This window comes from Salmo salar, chromosome ssa09 (assembly GCF_905237065.1).
Source record: "Salmo salar chromosome ssa09, Ssal_v3.1, whole genome shotgun sequence".
NCBI classification, from domain to species: Eukaryota; Metazoa; Chordata; class Actinopteri; order Salmoniformes; family Salmonidae; genus Salmo; species Salmo salar.
In genome coordinates this window covers 73521349-73541094 of record NC_059450.1, presented here as the reverse complement: position 1 = coordinate 73541094, position 19746 = coordinate 73521349, and the positions used below count along the sequence as shown (strand labels likewise).

At 44.3% G+C, this 19746-nt stretch overlaps 1 protein-coding gene across 26 annotated transcripts in view; it reads right to left on the bottom strand.

The window, feature by feature from the left end:
• Positions 1–14981: 14981 nt before the first annotated feature.
• Positions 14982–19746, bottom strand: part of LOC106611851 (protocadherin gamma-A11) — a 259444-nt gene continuing 254679 nt past the window's right edge. For 15 of the 26 annotated variants that reach the window (XM_045723977.1, XM_045723972.1, XM_045723962.1 and 12 more), the window contains exon 4: positions 14982–18444. In XM_045723977.1, the coding sequence (XP_045579933.1) occupies positions 18134–18444 (311 nt within the window). In that variant the 3' untranslated portion in view covers positions 14982–18133. The remainder of the gene's footprint in view (positions 18445–19746) is intronic. The other 11 variants (XM_045723973.1, XM_045723963.1, XM_045723961.1 and 8 more) reach the window with 1 other exon arrangement.

The following is a 19746-nucleotide window of genomic DNA, read 5'->3' as shown; positions in this document are numbered from 1 at the left end:
GGCTGGAGTCTTTGGCAATTTTTCAGGCCTTTCTCAGACACTTCCTAGCATGTATGTCCTGGACGGTGATGCGCTGGGTCGTCCGCACCACCCGGTTGCGGGCGGTGCAGTTGCCATACCAGTTGATGATACAACCAGTCAGGTTGCTCTCGCCTTCTTCACAACTGTGCTGGTCTGAGAGGACCATGTTAGGTGATGTGGACACAGAGGAACTTGAAGCTCTCGCCACTACACGGCCCTGTCGATGTGGATAGGGGTTTGCAACAGGGGTTGGAACCAGTTCAGGGAACAGAACCAAAAGCCCAAAAATAACAATTTTAGCGGAACAGAATCAGAAACAAGAACGAAAGTAATTGATACTGTTCCGGAAGAGAACCATTATTTTAAAAGCATGGGATCCGGTAAATAATGTTATTTTACATTCTGGGCAGTTTTCTGTCCCACCAAAAACGCAATAAGACACCTATGCCAAAGCCCTCACTCTGTCACTCAGCTGAAAAGCTTTGCCAGTGTGTGTGTGTGTGATGTGTGTAGGCAACCTGCCACTCCCCCTCTGAAGCTTAGACTACTGTAGCCTACTGACGTTACAAGCGTGATTCAGAAATTAGGGAGAGATTTTAATTAGAAAAGAATGGATTAACTTTTTCAATGGTATAGTTATGGATACTGTAGTTATCACATTTCACATTGGATTTATTAACTACAAAAATGTAAGACATGTTTTTAATTCTGGTGCCGCTCCACCCACACATGCTTGTTAGCTAGCTAGCTAACTCTGGTCCAACTCTCGGAAGTTCAAAGGACATTCAACGTTCCTCCATAGAAGCCGCTCCTCCTAGGTATAATTCTGTGGAGTCAGATCATGCATGTCATAACAAGATGCCCAGCGCTTCAAGACTCCTCCTCAACCCTCTCTTGCTCTCTCCCCACCCACAAAATTTCAGTTGCATCTTGCGCCCAACACTGGGTTGTCCATTGCACATGTAAACAACTATAGCCTCGGCTGCCTAGGCTACAACAAATATAGCTTGCTCGCCTAATAGCAAACTTCTCTATCCACACTGATTGATGAAGTCATTTAATGTCCAGCTAATAGAAAAAAAAGTGGAACGGCCCCCCCCCCAAAAAAAGAATGGTTCTGAATCAAATGATTGGAAAATAATTTGGACTCCAACCCCTGGTGTCCCCCCCCCAACACCTTACTCTCACCACTTGTGGTCGGCCCGTCAGGAAGTCCAGGATCCAGTTGCAGAAGGAGGTGTTCAGTCCCAGGGTTCTGAGATTAGTGACGAGCTGAGATGGCACTATGGTGTTGAACACTGAGCTGTAGTCGATGAACAGCATTCTCACATGTATTCCTCTTGTTCAGGTGGGAGAGGGCAGCGTGGAGTGCAATTGCATTGTGGCGGTATGTAAATTGTAGTGGGTCTAGGATGATGGAGGTGATGTGTGCCATGAAAGCACTTCCTGATTACAGATGTGAGTGCTACAGGGCTGTAGTCATTGTGGCAGGTAGCCTTAGAGTTCTTGGGAACAGGAATGATGGTGGTCAACCTGAGACGTGGGGACTACAGTGACAGTGAAGATGCCTGCCAGCTGGTCTGCGCATGCTGTGAGAACGCATCCTGGAATATGGTCTGGTCCTGTGGCCTTGCGAGTGTTGACCAGAGATGGTTAGCTCATCGACGCTATCGCCGGAGCCCCGAAACATATCCAGTCAGTGCTAGCAAAGCAGTCCTGCAACTTAGCCTCTGATTTGGCGGAGCATTTTTCTACAGAGCGTGTCACGGATACTTCCTGTTTGAGCTTCTGTTTGTAAACAAGAAGCAGGAGTATAGAGACATAATCTGATTTGCCAAAGGGGGGACAAGGGATGGCCTTGTATGCTTGCTTTTGGGTTGTGTTACAGTGGTCTAAGACTTTATCGGCCCTAGTGGTGAAGGAGACGTGTTGATAAAAGTGTCTTAGTGAGGCGGATTTTAAAATCGCAAGCAACAAGAAAAGCAGTCTCCGTGTGCATGGTTTCCAGAGTAGATGGCGCGAAGAGAATGGCTGATGTTTTACATGCTCCTAACCAACTATGCTATTTTGTTAGTATTTTTGTTGTTTTTCCAAAAATATTTCACTTATTTTGTACATAATCAAATTCAAATCAAATGTATTTTTATATAGCCCTTCGTACATCAGCTGATATCTCAAAGTGCTGTGCAGAAACCCAGCCTAAAACCCCAAACAGCAAGCAAAGCATGTGAAAGAAGCACGGTGGCTAGGAAAAACTCCCTAGGAAAAACTCCCTAGAAAGGCCAAAAACCTAGGAAGAAACCTAGAGAGGAACCAGGCTATGAGGGGTGGCCAGTCCTCTTCTGGCTGTGCAGGGTGGATATTATAACAGAACATGGTCAAGATGTTAAAATATTAAAATATTCATAAATGACCAGCATGGTCAAATAATAATAATCAAAGTAGTTGTCGAGGGTGCAACAAGCACGTCCGGTGAACAGGTCAGGGTTCCATAGCCGCAGGCAGAACAGTTGAAACTGGAGCAGCAGCACGGCCAGGTGGACTGGGGACAGCAAGGAGTCATCATACCAGGTAGTCCTGAGGCATGGTCCTAGGGCTCAGGTCCTCCGAGAGAAAGACAGAAAGAGAGAAAGAGAGAATTAGAGAGAGCATATTTAAATTCACACAGGACACCGGATAAGACAAGAGAAATACTCCAGATGTAACAGACTGACCCTAGCCCCCCGACACATAAACTACTGCAGCATAAATACTGGAGGCTGAGACAGGAGGGATCAGAAGACACTGTGGCCCCATCCGATGATACCCCCGGACAGGGCCAAACAGGCAGGATATAACCCCACCCACTTTGCCAAAGCACAGCCCCCACACCACTAGAGGGATGTCTCCAACCACCAACTTACCGTCCTAAGACAAGGCCGAGTATAGCCCACAACGATCTCCGCCATGGCACAACCCAAGGGGGGGCTCCAACCCAGACAGGAAGACCATGTCAGTGACTCAACCCACTCAAGTGACGCACCCCTCCCATGGACGGCATGGAAGAACACCAGTAAGCCAGTGACTCAGCCCCTGTAAAAGGGTTAGAGGCAGAGAATCCCAGTGGAAAGAGGGGAACCGGCAAGGCAGAGACAGCAAGGGCGGTTCGTTGCTCCAGCCTTTCCGTTCACCTTCACACTCCTGGGCCAGACTATACTTAATCATAGGACCTACTGAAGAGATAAGTCTTCAGTAAAGACTTAAAGGTTGAGACTGAGTCTGCGTCTCTCACATTGGTAGGCAGACCATTCCATAAAAATGGAGCTCTATAGGAGAAAGCCCTACCTCCAGCCGTTTGCTTGGAAATTCTAGGGACAATTAGGAGGCCTGCGTCTTGTGACCGTAGCGTACGTGTAGGTATGTACGGCAGGACCAAATCGGAAAGATAGGTAGGAGCAAGCCCATGTAATGCTTTGTAGGTTAGCAGTAAACCTTGAAATCAGCCCTTGCCTTAACAGGAAGCCAGTGTAGGGAGGCTAGCACTGGAGTAATATGATCACATTTTTTGGTTCTAGTCAGGATTCTAGCAGCCGTATTTAGCACTAACTGAAGTTTATTTAGTGCTTTATCCGGGTAGCCGGAAAGTAGAGCATTGCAGTAGTCCAGCCTAGAAGTAACAAAAGCATGGATTCATTTTTCTGGCGTCATTTTTTGGACAGAAAGTTTCTGATTTTTGCAATGTTACGTAGATGGAAAAAAGCTGTCCTTGAAACAGTCTTGATATGTTCTTCAAAAGAGAGATCAGGGTCCAGAGTAACGCCGAGGTCCTTCACAGTTTTATTTGAGACGACTGTACAACCATCCAGATTAATTGTCAGATTCAACAGAAGATCTCTTTGTTTCTTGGGACCTAGAACAAGCATCTCTGTTTTGTCCGAGTTTAAAAGTAGAAAGTTTGCAACCATCCACTTCTTTATGTCTGAAACACAGGCTTCTAGCGAGGGCAATTTTGGGGCTTCACCATGTTTCATTGAAATGTACAGCTGTGTGTCGTCCGCATAGCAGTGAAATGTAACATTATGTTTTCGAATGACATCCCCAAGAGGTAAAATATATAGTGAAAACAATAGTGGTCCTAAAACGGAACCTTGAGGAACACCGAAATTTACAATTGATTTGTCAGAGGACAAACCATTCACAGAGACAAACTGATATCTTTCCGACAGATAAGATCTAAACCAGGCCAGAACTTGTCCATGTAGACCAATTTGGGTTTCCAATCTCTCCAAAAGAATGTGGTGATCGATGGTATCAAAAGCGGCTCCAAGATCTAGGAGCACGAGGACAGATGCAGAGCCTTGGTCTGACGTCATTAACTTCTTGGGGCTATGTGGGACGCTAGCGTGCCACCCCTGGTGCACCCTATCAACAGCAGGTGCATTTCAAGAGCGGCAAATTTGAAACCAAATAAATGTCAAAATTCAAATTTTTCAAACATACAACTATCTTACACCCTTTGAAAGATAAACATCTCCTTAATCTAACCACGTTGTCCGATTTCAAAAAGGTTTTACGGCGAAAGCATAAAGTTAGATTATGTTAGGAGAGTACATTGACAATAGCTGTGTGTAATGTTTTGTCAATTCAAAGACAGGGTCACCAAAACCATAAAACCAGTTAAAATGATGCACTAACGTTTTACAATCTCCATCAGATGACACTCCTAGGACATTATGTTAGACAATGCATGCATTTTTAGTTCTATCAAGTTCATATTTATATCCAAAAACAGCGTTTTACTATGGCATTGATGTTGAGGAAATCGTTTCCCTCCAATAACCGGCAGTCAAGTCAGCACCACAAATTAAATAATTAAAATTAGAAAACATTGGTAAAATATTATATTGTCATTTAAAGAATTATAGATTTACATCTCTTGAACGCAATCAACTTGCCAGATTTAAAAATAACCTTACTGGGAAATCACACTTTGCAATAATCTGAGCACTGCGCCCAGAAAAATATGCTTTGCTATACAGACAAACGGCCATGTTGGAGAGATCTAAAATCGAAAATACTATGTAAATAATCCATTACCTTTGATTCTCTTCATCAGATGTCACTTCCAGGAATCCCAGGTCCATAACGAATGTAGTTTTGTTCAAAAAAGCTCATCATTTATATCCAAAAAGCTCCATGTTGTTAGCACATGATCTAAGCCAGCCGGACTTCTCGTCATGAACGAGGGGAAAAAATATATTTACGTTCGTTCAAACATGTCAAACGTTGTATAGCATAAATCATTAGTGCCTTTTTTAACCAGAACATGAATAATATTCAAGGTGGACGAATGCATTCTCTTTTATAACATATTGGAACGAGGGTACCCAACATGAACTCGCGCGCCAGAGTCTAATCGGCCATCACCGTTCCATGGCTCTTGTTCGGTCAGATCTCACAGTAAAAGACTCAAAACACTTTGTAAAGGCTGGTGACATCTAGTGGAAGCAATAGGAAGTGCCAAAACATTAATCAACCCCTGTGTGTTTCAATGGCATAGGCTTAAAGGTAATTCAACACATCAGGTATCCACTTCCTGTCAGAAAATGTCTCAGGGTTTTGCCTGCCAAATGAGTTCTGTTATACTCACAGACACCATTCAAACAGTTTTAGAAACTTTAGGGTGTTTTCTATCCATATATAATAAGTATATGCATATTCTAGTTACTGGGTAGGATTAGTAACCAGATTAAATCGGGTACGTTTTTTTATCCAGCCATGAAAATACTGCCCCCTAGCCCCAACAGGTTAAAAGGTCATTTACCACCTTCACAAGTGCAGTCTCAGTGCTATGATGGGGTCTAAAACCAGACTGAAGCGTTTCGTATACATTGTTTGTCTTCAGGAAGGCAGTGAGTTGCTGTGCAACAGCTTTTTCAAAAATTTTTGAGAGGAATGGAAGATTCGATATAGGCCGATAGTTTTTTATAATTTCTGGATCAAGATTCGGCTTTTTCAAGAGAGCAACATAATGTTGCTGCTGTCTTTTATGACTGAAAATAATTTCTGGATATCAGTACAGAGATTACTCACCTCAAACTGGAAGAAGCTTTTTCCTTTAACGAGTCCGACGAGAAGGATATACTGCTTTCCCGGGAACAGGCTCAAATCCCTGTCATTTGCGTGAAGAAAAGACGGAGAAAAAGCGGGTGGAGGTCGGGCTGCCTTCTGAGAATTCGTAGGCGAGCGAGTAAACTCCCACTGCCATCCGTTGGCTAATGTGCAATCATTGGAAAATAAAATTGATGACCTATGATTAAGATTATGCTACCAACGGGACATTAAAAACTGTAATATCTTATGTTTCACCGTGTCGTGGCTGAAAAATGACGGATAATATAGGGCTGGAGGGATTTTCCAGAGCAGAGAAGCTACGTCTGGTAAGACGAAGTGTGGGGGTGTGTGTCTATTTGTCAATAACAGCTGGTGCGCGATGTCTAATATTAAAGAAGTTTTGATGTATTGCTCGCCTGAGGTAGAGTACCTTATGATAAGCTGTAGACCACACTATCTACCAAGAGAGTTCTCATCTATATTATTTGTAGGCGTCTATTTACCACCACAGACCGATGCTGGTACTAAGACCGCACTCAACCAACTCTATAAGGCCATAAGCAAACAAGAAAATGCTCATCCAGAAGCGACGCTCCAAGTGGCCGGGGACTTTAATGCAGGCAAACTTAAATCAGTTTTACCAAAGTTTTACCAGCATGTCACATGTAGAACCAGAGGGAAGAAAAAAATTATGTTTACTCCACACACAGAGATGCATACAAAGCTCTCCCCTGCCCTCCATTTGGCAAATCTGACCATAATTCTATCCTCCTGATTCCTGCTTACAAGCAAAAACTAAAGCAGGAAGTACCAGTGACTCGCTCAATATGAAAGTGGTCAGATGACGCAGATGCTACTCTACAGGACTGTTTTGCTAGCACAGACTGGAATATGTTCCGGGATTCATCCAATGGCATTGAGGAGTATACCACCTCAGTCATCGGCTTCATCAATAAGTGCATCTACGACGTCGTCCCCACAGTGACCATACATACGTATCCCAACCAGAAGCCATGGATTACAGGTAACATCCGCATCAAGCTAAAGGCTAGAGATGCCACTTTCAAGGAGCGGGACACTAATCCGGACATTTATAAGAAATCCTGCTATGCCCTCAGACGAACCATCAAACAAGCAAAGTGTCAATACAGGATTAAGATTGAAAACTATTATGGACTACAAAGGGAAACCCAGACGTGCGCTGCCCAGTGACACGAGCCTACCAGACGAGCTAAATGCCTTTTATGCTCATTATGAGGCAAGCAACACTGAAGCATGCACGAGAGCACCAGCTGTTCTGGATGACTGTGTGACAACGCTCTTGGTAGCCGATGTGAGCAAGACCTTTAAACAGGTCAACATACACAAAGCCATGGGGCCAGACGGATTACCAGGACGTGTACTCAAAGCATGCACAGACCAACTGGCAAGTGTCTTCACTGACATTTTCAACCTCTCCCTGACCGAGTCTGTAATATCTACATGTTTCAAGCAGACCACCATAGTCTGTGTGCCCAAGGAAGCGAAAGTAACCTGCCTAAATGATTACTGCCCCGTAGCACTCACGTAGGTAGTCATGAAGTGCTTTGAAAGGCTGGTCATGGTTCACATCAACAGCATCTTCCCGGATACCCTAGACCCACTCCAATTCGCATACCACCCCAACAGATCCACAGATGATGCAATCTCAATCGCACTCCACACTGCCCTTTCCCACCTGGATAAAAGGAACACCTATGTGAGAATGCTGTTCCTTGACTACTGCTCAGCGTTCAACACCATAGTGCCCACGAAGCTCATCACTAAGCTAAGAACCCTGGGAATAAACACCTCCCTCTGCAACTGGATCCTGGACTTTCTGACGGGCCGCCCCTGGTGGTAAGGGTAGGCAACAACACGTCTGCCACACTGATTCTCAACACTGGGGCCCCTCACCGGTGTGTACTTAGTCCCCTCCTGTACTCCCTGCTCACCCATGACTGCATGGCCAGGCACAACACCATCATTACGTTTGCTGACGACACAACAGTTGTAGGCCTGATCACTGACAACGATGAGACAGCCTATAGGGAGGAGGTCAGAGAACTGGCATTGTGGTGCCAGGACAACAACCTCTCCATCAATGTTAGCAAGACAAAGGAGCTGATCGTGGACTACAGGAAAAGACGGGCCAAACAGGCCCACGTTAACATCAAGGGGGCTGTAGTGGAGCGGGTTGAGAGTTTCAAGTTCCTTGGTGTCCACATCACCAATGAACTATCGTGTTCCAAACACACTAAGACAGTTGTGAAGAGGGCACGACAAAACCTTTTCCCCCTCAGAAGACTGAAAAGATTTGGCATGGGTCCCCAGATCTTCAAAAAGTTCAACAGCTGCACCATCGAGAACATCCTGACCGGTTGTGTCACTGCCTGGTATGGCAACTGCTTGCCATCTGACCGTAAGGCACTACAGAGGATAGTGCGTATGGTCCAGTATATCACTAGGGCCAAGCGTCCTGCCATCCAGGACCAATCCAGGACCTATATCAGAGGAAATCCCATAAAATTGTCAGAGACTCCAGTCACCCAAGTCATTGACTGTTTTCTCTGCTACCGCACGGCAAGTGGTACCTGAACGCTAAGTCCAGGACCAAAAGGCTCCTTAACAGCTTCTACCCCCAAGCCATAAGACTGCTGAACAATTAATCAAATGACCACCGGACTATTTACATTGCCCCCCCCGATTTGTTTTGTACACTGCTGCTACTCGCTATTTATTATCTATGCATAGTAACTTCACCCCTACCTACATGTACAAATTACCTCAACTAACCTGTACCCCCGCACACTGATGCACACAAATCGGAAGTTTACATACACCTTAGCCAAATACATTTAAACTCAGTTTTTCACAATTCCTGACATTTAATACTAGTACAAATTCCTTGTCTTAGGTCAGTTATGATCACCACTTTATTTTAAGAATGTGAAATGTCAGAATAATAGTAGAGAGAATGATTTATTTCAGATTTTATTTATTTAATCACATTCCCAGTGGGTCAGAAGTTTACATGCACTCAATTAGTATTTGGTAGCATTGCCTTTAAATTGTTTAACTTGGGTCAAACGTTTCGGGTAGCCTTCCACAAGCTTCCCACAATAAGTTGGGTGAATTTTGACACATTCCTCCTGACAGAGCTGGTGTAACGGAGTCAGGTTTGTAGGCCTCCTTGCTCGCACAGGCTTTTTCAGTTCTGCCCACAAATTTTGTAGATTGAGGTCACGGCTTTGTGATGACCACTCCAATACCTTGACTGTGTTGTCCTTAAGTCATTTTGGCACAACTTTGGAAGTATGCTTGGGGTCATTGTCCATTTGGAAGACCCATTTGCGACCAAGCTTTAACTTCCTGACTGATGTCTTGAGATGTTGCTTAAATATATCAACATAATTTTCCTCCCTCATGATGCCATCTATTTTGTGAAGAGCACCGGTCCCTCCTGCAGCAAAGCACCCCCACAACATGATGCTGCCATCCCTGTGCTTCACGGTTGGGATGGTGTTCTTCGGCTTGCAAGCCTCCCCCTTTTTCCTCCAAACATAACGATGGTCATTATGGCCAAACAGTTCTATTTTTGTTTCTTCAGACCAGAGTACATTTCTCCAAAAAGTACGATCTTTGTCCCCATGTGCATTTGCATACCGTAGTCTGGCTTTTTAATGGTGGTTTTGGAGCAGTGGCTTCTTCCTTGCTGAGCGGCCTTTCAGGTTATGTCGATATAGGACTCATTTTACTGTGGATATATATGCTTTTGTAACTGTTTCCTCCAGCATCTTCACAAGGTCCTTTGCTGTTGTTCTGGGATTGATTTGCACTTTTCACACCAAAGTACGTTCATCTCTAGGAGACAGAATGTGTCTCCTTCCTGAGCGGTATGATGGCTTATACGTAAGCATTTCACTGTAAGGTCTGTACTTGTTGTATTCGGCGCATGTAACAAATAAAGTTTGATTTGATTCCTGCTTGTTTATTGCCTTGTACTTTTCATCAAGTGCCAGTTTGTTGTTGTTGTTGTCCTGAGGTGGAACATATACAGCAGTCATGACAACAGATGAAGACTCTCTCGGGAGGTTGAAGGGTCGGCACTTGACCATCAGATTTTCCAAGACGGGAATACCTGATGCACACCATCTGTTGTTGATATAGAGACATATTCCTCCCCCTCTGGAGTTCCCTGAATCCGATGTCCTGAATTGAGAATCCATTGAGTTTGATAGCCATGGGGGGTATCTTGTCCGAAAACCATGTTTAAAAAATACTGAGAATGTTGCAGTTACGAGAGTTCCGTTGGTAGCAAATCAGCGATCAGAGGTTATTCATCTTATTATGAAGTGACAAATAGAATGAAGGGAAGTGGTGGCCAGTTTTCCCTTCACCTTAATCTCAACAGGACTTCAATCTCTTGTCACTTTTTCACTTGCGTTTCCTCTTGGGTAGCCTGAAGATTAGATCGGAGGTAAATGAAGAGACAAGGGCAGATAAGTTGAAGCCGATCTGATGTTAAAAAGTTTTTGAAGAAATGATAGCGGATACACCCCAAAATAATCACAAAATAGAAAAGTTGGGTCTCAAGACGGTAGCCATGAAGTATGGCGCCATCATAGAGAGAATGTTTCCTCTCTGTGTGAATGGTCTAACACTAAACTGCTCCCCTGGATCCCCGTCTGAGAGCCAACACCAGAAACAGATGTTCCATTTTCCCCCATGTTCATTTTTCATTAATCATTCCCAAGCCAGCGGAATCTCTCGCTCTCTCTCTCTCTCTCTCTCTCTCTCTCTCTCTCACTTTCTCCATTTCTCTCTCTCTCTCTTCTCTCCCTCTCTTTCTCTGCCTGTCCTGCTATGCTGGCTAGTGCCTCAGAGTGGAGATTACCTAGAACTCTGTGTTCTGTCACAAGTACCAGAACTCTGCTGCAGTCATCATTACACAGATATCATGATCTCATCTTTAATGTATCTTCAGGTCACCTGTTGCTGCTCTGGAAGAGACCTACAACTCTACCAGACATAGACATAACACAGACTTTATCCTTGTCTTTTATCCTGTGTCTGTCCAGGGCTGTATTTTATAGTACAGCATGTGTTGACCTATATTACTCTATAAAAGCACTGTGGCGCTTCATCCTCTGTCAGTGGGGCAGCTGCCGGATGCGGACACGGGGGTGGGGTGCTGGGTAGAGGTGGGGGTTCCTCCCCCCTGGACGGGCCAGAGCTGTAACGGCAGAGTAAAGAGCTTAAAATGGCACGGAAATGAACTTCCTGTCCCGCCATACACATATCTCATTACTTCCTGCTTTCCTCAAATGGATCAGATGCCTGTTTCCCAGAGCCTTCATTCCCTCCTCTGTCTTCCCTCCTCCCTGCTCTTCTACAGTGGCCTGATGGTTCAGATGAGGAAGAACAAGTTGTTTCCTGCCTTTACTTTCTATATAAACAAAAGGGGTGTTTTTGATAACTTTGTCTCAACAATCCATCCTAGATTTTTTTGTCTCTGTGTGGAAATCTATGTATGGTGTGTGAGTCTGGTGTGTGTGACTGTCTGGTGTGTGTGACTGTCTGGTGTGTGTGACTGTCTGGTGTGTGTGTCAGGTTGGTGTGTGTGACTGTCTGGTGTGTGTCAGGTTGGTGTGTGAGACTGTGTCTGTTGTGTGTGACTGTCTGGTGTGTGTGACTGTCTGGTGTGTGTGACTGTCTGGTGTGTGTGAGACTGAGTCTGGTGTGTGTGACTGTCTGGTGTGTGTGAGACTGTGTCTGGTGTGTGTGAGACTGTGTCTGGTGTGTGTGACTGTCTGGTGTGTGTGACTGTCTGGTGTGTGTGACTGTCTGGTGTGTGTGACTGTCTGGTGTGTGTGAGACTGTGTCTGTTGTGTGAGTCTGGTGTGTGTGACTGTCTGGTGTGTGTGAGTCTAGTGTGTGTGACTGTCTGGTGTGTGTGACTGTCTGGTGTGTGTGACTGTCTGGTGTGTGTGAGACTGTGTCTGTTGTGTGTGACTGTCTGGTGTGTGTGACTGTCTGGTGTGTGTGACTGTCTGGTGTGTGTGACTGTCTGGTGTGTGTGAGACTGTGTCTGTTGTGTGTGACTGTCTGGTGTGTGTGACTGTCTGGTGTGTGTGACTGTCTGGTGTGTGTGACTGTCTGGTGTGTGTTATTGTCTGGTGTGTGTGAGTCTGTTGTGTGTGATTGTCTGTTGTGTGAGTCTGCTGTGTGTGAGACTGTGTCTGTTGTGTGAGTCTGGTGTGTGTGTCATTCAGTGTATGATGACATGTGTGATGTCCTTTGTCCAGAATGTCTGACTAACGTTATTACCACACAAAGACAGTCTATTGTCAAGGTTCCCATTAGCCTGGCTAGGCCTGGGATCCCCTAATGCTCTTTCCAGTGCTGCACATGCCTGATCCGTGTGTTCATGTGAGACTGTGTATACCTCTTTGTGTACATCTGTGTGTGTGACTGGTGGAAATGTGCCTAATGAAGCCAGATGGGGAGATGGGATGAGTGTATGATAAAAGAACAATCCCCCCATTCTGTTGTGTGCCCCCCCAAGGCATCGCCTCACTTCCTGTTGCACAGTCACAGGAAGTAGGAAGTCTATGACATGTTGACCATGAGGACCGTTGCTGCCCCTGTCACTGGGAGAAACAGAGGGCCAGGTTGACAGAGGGGGATGGAGGTATTAAGGTAGGGGTAGGGTAGAGGGTTAGGGTTGAACTGGAACGTGGACATGAAGCTGAATTCCAAATTTAAGCCATGACTTCTACTTTCACAGAATTTGGCTTGGGCTACTAACAAGTGCTATAATATTGACTCATGTCTGTGTAAGTGTGGGATAAGCTCTAGCATAGTTCCTCTGCACGGTCCTGTACTGACTAGTAGCATGTGTTTGTGTTCTACAGCACATTATCTCTGCCAGCTTTACCCAGAATGGCTTGGGGCTGAGCTAATGAAGTCGACCAGAGGGTTTAATGAAGATGCTGAGAAACAGAACAGGGCCCTCTCAGAGCAACCGTTGCCTTGGCTAGAACCTAGGTTGAAAATATGCCATCTTTAATTTAGGGTAGAATAAGAGAGGAAGAGATGGACATTTTGGGTTTAGAAGTGGATCCACTGATGCCGAAATAGATTCCTTTTTCTTCAGAATTGACTGTAGGACTGCAGTACACAGTATGAGATGAATGCAGGTCAGAATTGAATATGACAGTGTAGACGTCTTAGCACCTTTGGCATTCAGAAACAGGTTAATTGTATCACATTTTGTATTGTGTTTCAATTTTCATGCTGTCTTGGATGTCTTCTGGTTTGTTAATTTTGAACTGTGTTGTTAATGTATTTTTGTCCTCAGGCGCAGGCTAACTAAGGCATCCTCAGAATAGCAGGGTGAGTTGTTTTGGTGAGGAAGGACTGATTCCCCAGCTTGGGTCTACATCAGTCTACTCCTCCATCCCTGAGTCAGGACCCATTCTCTTTGTTTTGGTTAGTGACGTGTACCGTTAGGGATATTTATACATGTTCTGTTATTGTGTAAGCTCTTGTAAGACCCTGAAACCTACGCCTGCCTGCCTGCCTGCCTGCCTGCCTGCCTGCCTGCCTGCCTGCCTGCCTGCCTGCCTGCCTGCCTGCCTGCCTGCCTGCCTGCCTGCCTGCCTGCCAGCCAGCCAGCCAGCCAGCCAGCCAGCCAGGAAAAGTGGCCCCACTGCTATGATGAAGAAAAGGAAAAGGGGCCCTGAATAATTAATTGATATGATAACTTTCTGGTGGCTTCCTCTTGACTGTCATCACTGGGATCCTAGGGGCTCGATTCAATCTGGACTGGCGGAATATCCTCACTATCGCACAATTTAAATTGAAAGGCAACGTTCCCATGTTTGCAGAGACCGCATTCACGGTATTTGCTGCACATGTCAGCTCAATCAGAAATGACCTTTAAATTTCAATCACATTATAACGTAGATATTCTGCGGTCCTGATTGAATCTAGCCTCTAGGATCCCAGCGACGCTAGTCACGAGGAAGCAATGAAGAGGAATCGTATGAAAGATGGATTCTATATTATATCAATGTGATACTAAAGATATTTATCCATTACATAGAATTGTGTAACATAGTATAAAATGTGTAGTGTATCCTAAAAGCTTAACAACATTCTCTCAATAATGTAGAATGTTCTGTATAGTTCCATCGATTGCAATACATACATATTTAAAACTTTGGAATATGATCAATTTATAGCAAAAAAATATGTCTTCAGATAGGCTATGTATTACATAATGCGTATCCACATTCACTTTGAGGACTGTCGGAGGAAGTTGTCACATTTGTGCTGAGGAAACATTGTCCTCTTTCTTTCATCCCCCCTTCCCCTCATCCCATTTCCCCTGTCTTCACATCGCAGCGGATACTTCAAACGGGCGTGGGAGTTGAGGCTGCTGGGAGCAGAGGATTGTGGGATAGCGTGATGCTGATGAAGCCTGGTGGATCTGGGTCACAGATAAAAGCTGAGAAACATTCAGCGAACTGATGCAGAACTACTGCATCTTAAAAACCCCTGGCCAACAGAACAGCCTGGAACACTGTGGCTGCCAGGACAACTTTACTAGTTGTTTAATGTGCTGTAATGCCTTAGTTGGGTATCTATAATCATGATACATTATGGTAGAATTTAAGTTGGATCCTAATTATGTTGTTAGTGACTGTCTTGAATATTGTATCATTCTGCACTATTTTATTATTTATTAACACAATTTATAAAATTCCCTTTGCTAAAATACATTTTTCCCATCTTACAAACCAAGCTGGATGGTAGAAAATACTCTAGATGGACAACGAGGGTTTAATGATTTCAGAACCTTTTATTTGAAACGTCAGTGTTCAAGAGAAAATAAAACAGCAATATAAATATTAGCATAACAAATAAGAGATTAGGGGGGGGGTCTAAGAGTTTCATAAGAAAGATATCAGGCCACAGCACGGGAGAGGATTAATTCAGCAGCAGACGGACGTACACACATATATAATATTTATAATAATTTGTTCATATGGACAGAGAGAGAGGCATTCCTGCACAAATGCGCGATATGAGTCACAGAAAAAAAACATAGAGGTTACAGAAGGATAGAAACATTTTTTCAATATACTTTTTTTGTTTCGTTTCTTTACAGGGTGGTAAAATGGAGAGAGTGAAAATGAACACAAAAATATGCGCAACACATATCACAAGTTAACTAGTCTATGTGTGTCACTGTTTCCTCATCGTCTAAAGTTAGAAACTTTATTTATTTACACTGAAGAGTTAGTTGACCTTCATGGTGTTTAGTTACTACATTGCAACACAAACTGTAGAAGAACATTTCAGAGATCTTTTTTTTCTCGTGTGGTTTTCATATTTTTCTTGAAAAACAAATGCAACACATTCCAGTAGTAAGCCACGCCTTGTGGAGAGGACTTTTAATTTGAAAATGCTGGACGTGGTCCGTACTATACAAACAACTGGCTCACGCCATCGACAGGACCAGTGTTTATTTACAGTGGGGAAGAGCCTTCACAGGACCAGGTAGTGGAGGGCAGAGTCTGAGGTTAGCTTTACCAGAGTGGATTTACACTGAGGGGATAAATACAGCGAGGAATGGAACTAGCGAACTCTGTCCCACCTCCCTTCTTCTGAAGTGGTATCTCCTCTGTGACATGGAGAGATGTGCTTGGCTCTGTCAACCTCTAACCTGGGTCAGTGCATTAGAGGAAGTTTAGGGGTGGACCTTGCCTATGTACATTCAGTGAGTAGAGCCAAGGTCATTGCCCCCCTACCCGTCAATCTAATGGTACCAACCCAGACGTCGTACCCCATCCCTTTCCACTCCCCCTTGAACCCTGCCTCCATGCTGCCTCTTCATGCAGTGGTGTCTAACCAGTTGACGGACGGACTGGCGGCAAAGGAAATACTTCATACTTATCTTCTAAACAACTCTTATACTACTGAGTCGTCAAAAAACCTATCTTATCACGTCAAGAAATAGAATCCTCTGCACTTCAGGATACATAGCAATCTGGAGCCTAGTGACCTAAGAAGTGTAACTTCTAAGCAATTTGTTAAAGATCTCTACTTGTGCCCTCCTGTGAAGGGCTTTTTACCCTACAGCTCATCTTTATAGTATGAACAGTGATCTCCTATGGTTGAAGTGGGATAGCCAGTGAGGGGAGGGGGCATAATGGGACAGCAGGTGGTCTCTATGCCCATCTATGGTGTTTTAAAAAAGGGGCAGTGCCTACTATGTCACCAAGCCAGCCAATAGGGCTGATGATAGTACTATAACATGCCCCTCCCCCTCAGCCCTCTAATAGGGTTCACGCTAAGGTCATAAAAACAACAAAAGATTCTAATCTTACCATTTAACTAATGCTTACAAAATCATATAACTTTTCTCTACCACGTCAGATAAATGCTACAAGTGCATTTATCAACCAGTATTTTTGGGAGAGGAGTTAAGGTGGTCATCCTCTTTGCAACACTTAAGCAACGCATTGTTGAATCTTCTAGAAGGTCTGTGGTTTGAAGCTATAGGAACATGCAGAGGAGTAGAACACTACCAGTGGACAGGATACCCTTGTGTTCCAAAGAGCTGTGGTGTAGGATCCTATGAGGCTGATCCTATATAGCGGTGGAGGCTCGAGGGTCATGTTGGGATTTTCATTTTCAACTAGGTGCCGCACAGATTGGTTTAAGAACTGCTATATAGGAATCTGAGCATGGCAAACTAGTATAGTCAACACTGATCTACTTTCCAAATCAGGAAAATAAAGAATTACAAATCCAACATGAAACATCTTAGGGAACATGGTTAAAATATCAACCTGTGAATACGTCAGTGGGTGAACCTTGTTACCCCAGCAAGGTTTCTTACACTCAATCTGTTGTCTGAAGTGAATCCAAATTCATGACCAAACCCCCCTCCAACTCCAGTCTTCCTTACCAGGAAATATCATTAATACTTTGCTGTTGAGTAGAACAGAAAACAGGCTTTCCAAAAACAGAAAGAAAACAAAAATAACCGTTTCTAACTAGCCTTCAGAAAGAAAACAAAAATAACCGTTTCTAACTAGCCCTCAGAAAGAAAACAAAAATAACCGTTTTTAACTAGCCTTCAGAAAGAAAACAATAACCGTTTCTAACTAGCCTTCAGAAAGAAAACAAAAATAACCGTTTCTAACTAGCCATCAGAAAGAAAACAAAAATAACCGTTTCTAACTAGCCTTCAGAAAGAAAACAAAAACAACCGTTTCTAACTAGCCCTCAGAAAGAAAACAAAAATAACCGTTTCTAACTAGCCTTCAGAAAGAAAACAAAAACAACCGTTTCTAACTAGCCTTCAGAAAGAAAACAAAAACAACCGTTTCTAACTAGCCCTCAGAAAGAAAACAAAAATAACCGTTTCTAACTAGCCCTCAGAAAGAAAACAAAAATAACCGTTTCTAACTAGCCTTCAGAAAGAAAACAAAAACAACCGTTTCTAACTAGCCTTCAGAAAGAAAACAAAAATAACCGTTTCTAACTAGCCTTCAGAAAGAAAACAAAAACAACCGTTTCTAACTAGCCTTCAGAAAGAAAACAAAAACAAGATGTCCATGCTGTTCACTCTTAAACCGTCAACCCTTTCCAGATTCAAGAGCCCAAAAACAAACATTCCCAAACCATCTCCATATTTTGTGTTATCATATGAGCATGACCAATACAATTCCAACCATGGTTAGAGTAAACGCATTGTGTGGAAAAGTGGGGGTGAGGGAGGGTTGAATTCACAGGAGGTTGGTGGCACTTTAATTGGGGAGGACAGGCCTGTGGTAATGGCTGGAGAGGAATGAGGCAACTTCATTACGAGCATTCCTCCCCTCAGCAGCCTCCTGTGGTTACATTTTAGTTCTCATCGGGTCGTTCTCTTCTCATCCTGTACTCCATATCTATCCATTCATCGTTCCTACTTCCATCCATCCTACTTCTTCTCCTTCTTGGTGGACTTCTTCTTGGAGGCGGGGGTCTGGGCAGCCTTGGGGGGTTCAGGCTGAGCCGAGGCCTCAGAGGGCTGGGCCTGCAGGGCCTGTTGTTGGGCTGCCATCTGCTGCTGCATCAGCATCTGCTGCTGCTGCTGCTGCTGCTGGGGATTGGAGGTCAGGGTGGCCGTGCTGCCAGGGATGTAGACGTTCTGACGGTAGTCGGGCACGTGCTGCAGGGTGAACTGGGGGCTGTAACGGGTGCTTAGACCCATGGTGCCCGGCCCCAGGGTGGCGGTCGCCTCGCTCACTTCTGGGGAGAATAGGGGCAGAGCGGGGAGGAGGAGAACAGAGAGGAGATGGAACATATTAATAACATGTTTTGATACGGCAGTGACGACTTGTATAATACATTGATTATTTACCATTTGTTACGATTTCAATGATCATTTCTATATGTTGCTTGGTAAAAGTGTGTGTTTATGCAAAGCTAATTGGACTGAAATGAAGTAAATCGAGAGAGACTGTAAAGAAATTGAGAAAGGCAGAGACCTTTTGTCAAGGTGGAGAAACTTGTGAATTTATGGTGTGCATAAGTGTTCATTTCTGAATGTGTGTGTTCATTTCTGAATGTGTGTGTGTGTGTGTGTGTGTGTGTGTGTGTGTGTGTGTGTGTGTGTGTGTGTGTGTGTGTGTGTGTGTGTGTGTGTGTGTGTGTGTGTGTGTGTGTGACCGACCTAGCTGCTAGCTCATAATTCTTTCCCAGCCCAGAGCTACAGGGGGACACACACATCCCGACCCTGCTCTCTGCCTCCACTACACGCACGCACGCACGCACGCACGCACGCATGCTCACACACACAAACGCAAACACACAAGCTTGTAGAATTAGACTACAGATAAAAGAAGCTGGGACAATAGCTGATTTGACAAGACTGTTTCTGCTACCTCCTAACGGACTGTGCTACCTCCTAACGGACTGTGCTACCTCCTAACGGACTGTGCTACCTCCTAACGGACTGTGCTACCTCCTAACGGACTGTTCTACCTCCTAACTGATTGTGCTACCTCCTAACGGACTGTGCTACCTCCTAACGGACTGTGCTACCTCCTAACTGATTGTGCTACCTCCTAACTGATTGTGCTACCTCCTAACTGATTGTGCTACCTCCTAACGGACTGTTCTACCTCCTAACTGACTGTTCTACCTCCTAACTGACTGTTCTACCTCCTAACTGATTGTGCTACCTCCTAACTGATTGTGCTACCTCCTAACTGATTGTGCTACCTCCTAACTGATTGTGCTACCTCCTAACTGATTGTGCTACCTCCTAACTGATTGTGCTACCTCCTAACTGATTGTGCTACTTCCTAACTGATTGTGCTACCTCCTAACTGATTGTGCTACCTCCTAACTGATTGTGCTACCTCCTAACTGATTATTAAAACACTACCTAAAGCACCATCTGCCTTTGATAACATTCTAAACCCTCTGTTTCTAGTTGTTAACATGACTGGTCTGGTAGCCTCTGTTTCTAGTTGTTAACATGACTGGTCTGGTAGCCTCTGTTTCTAGTTGTTAACATGACTGGTCTGGTAGCCTCTGTTTCTAGTT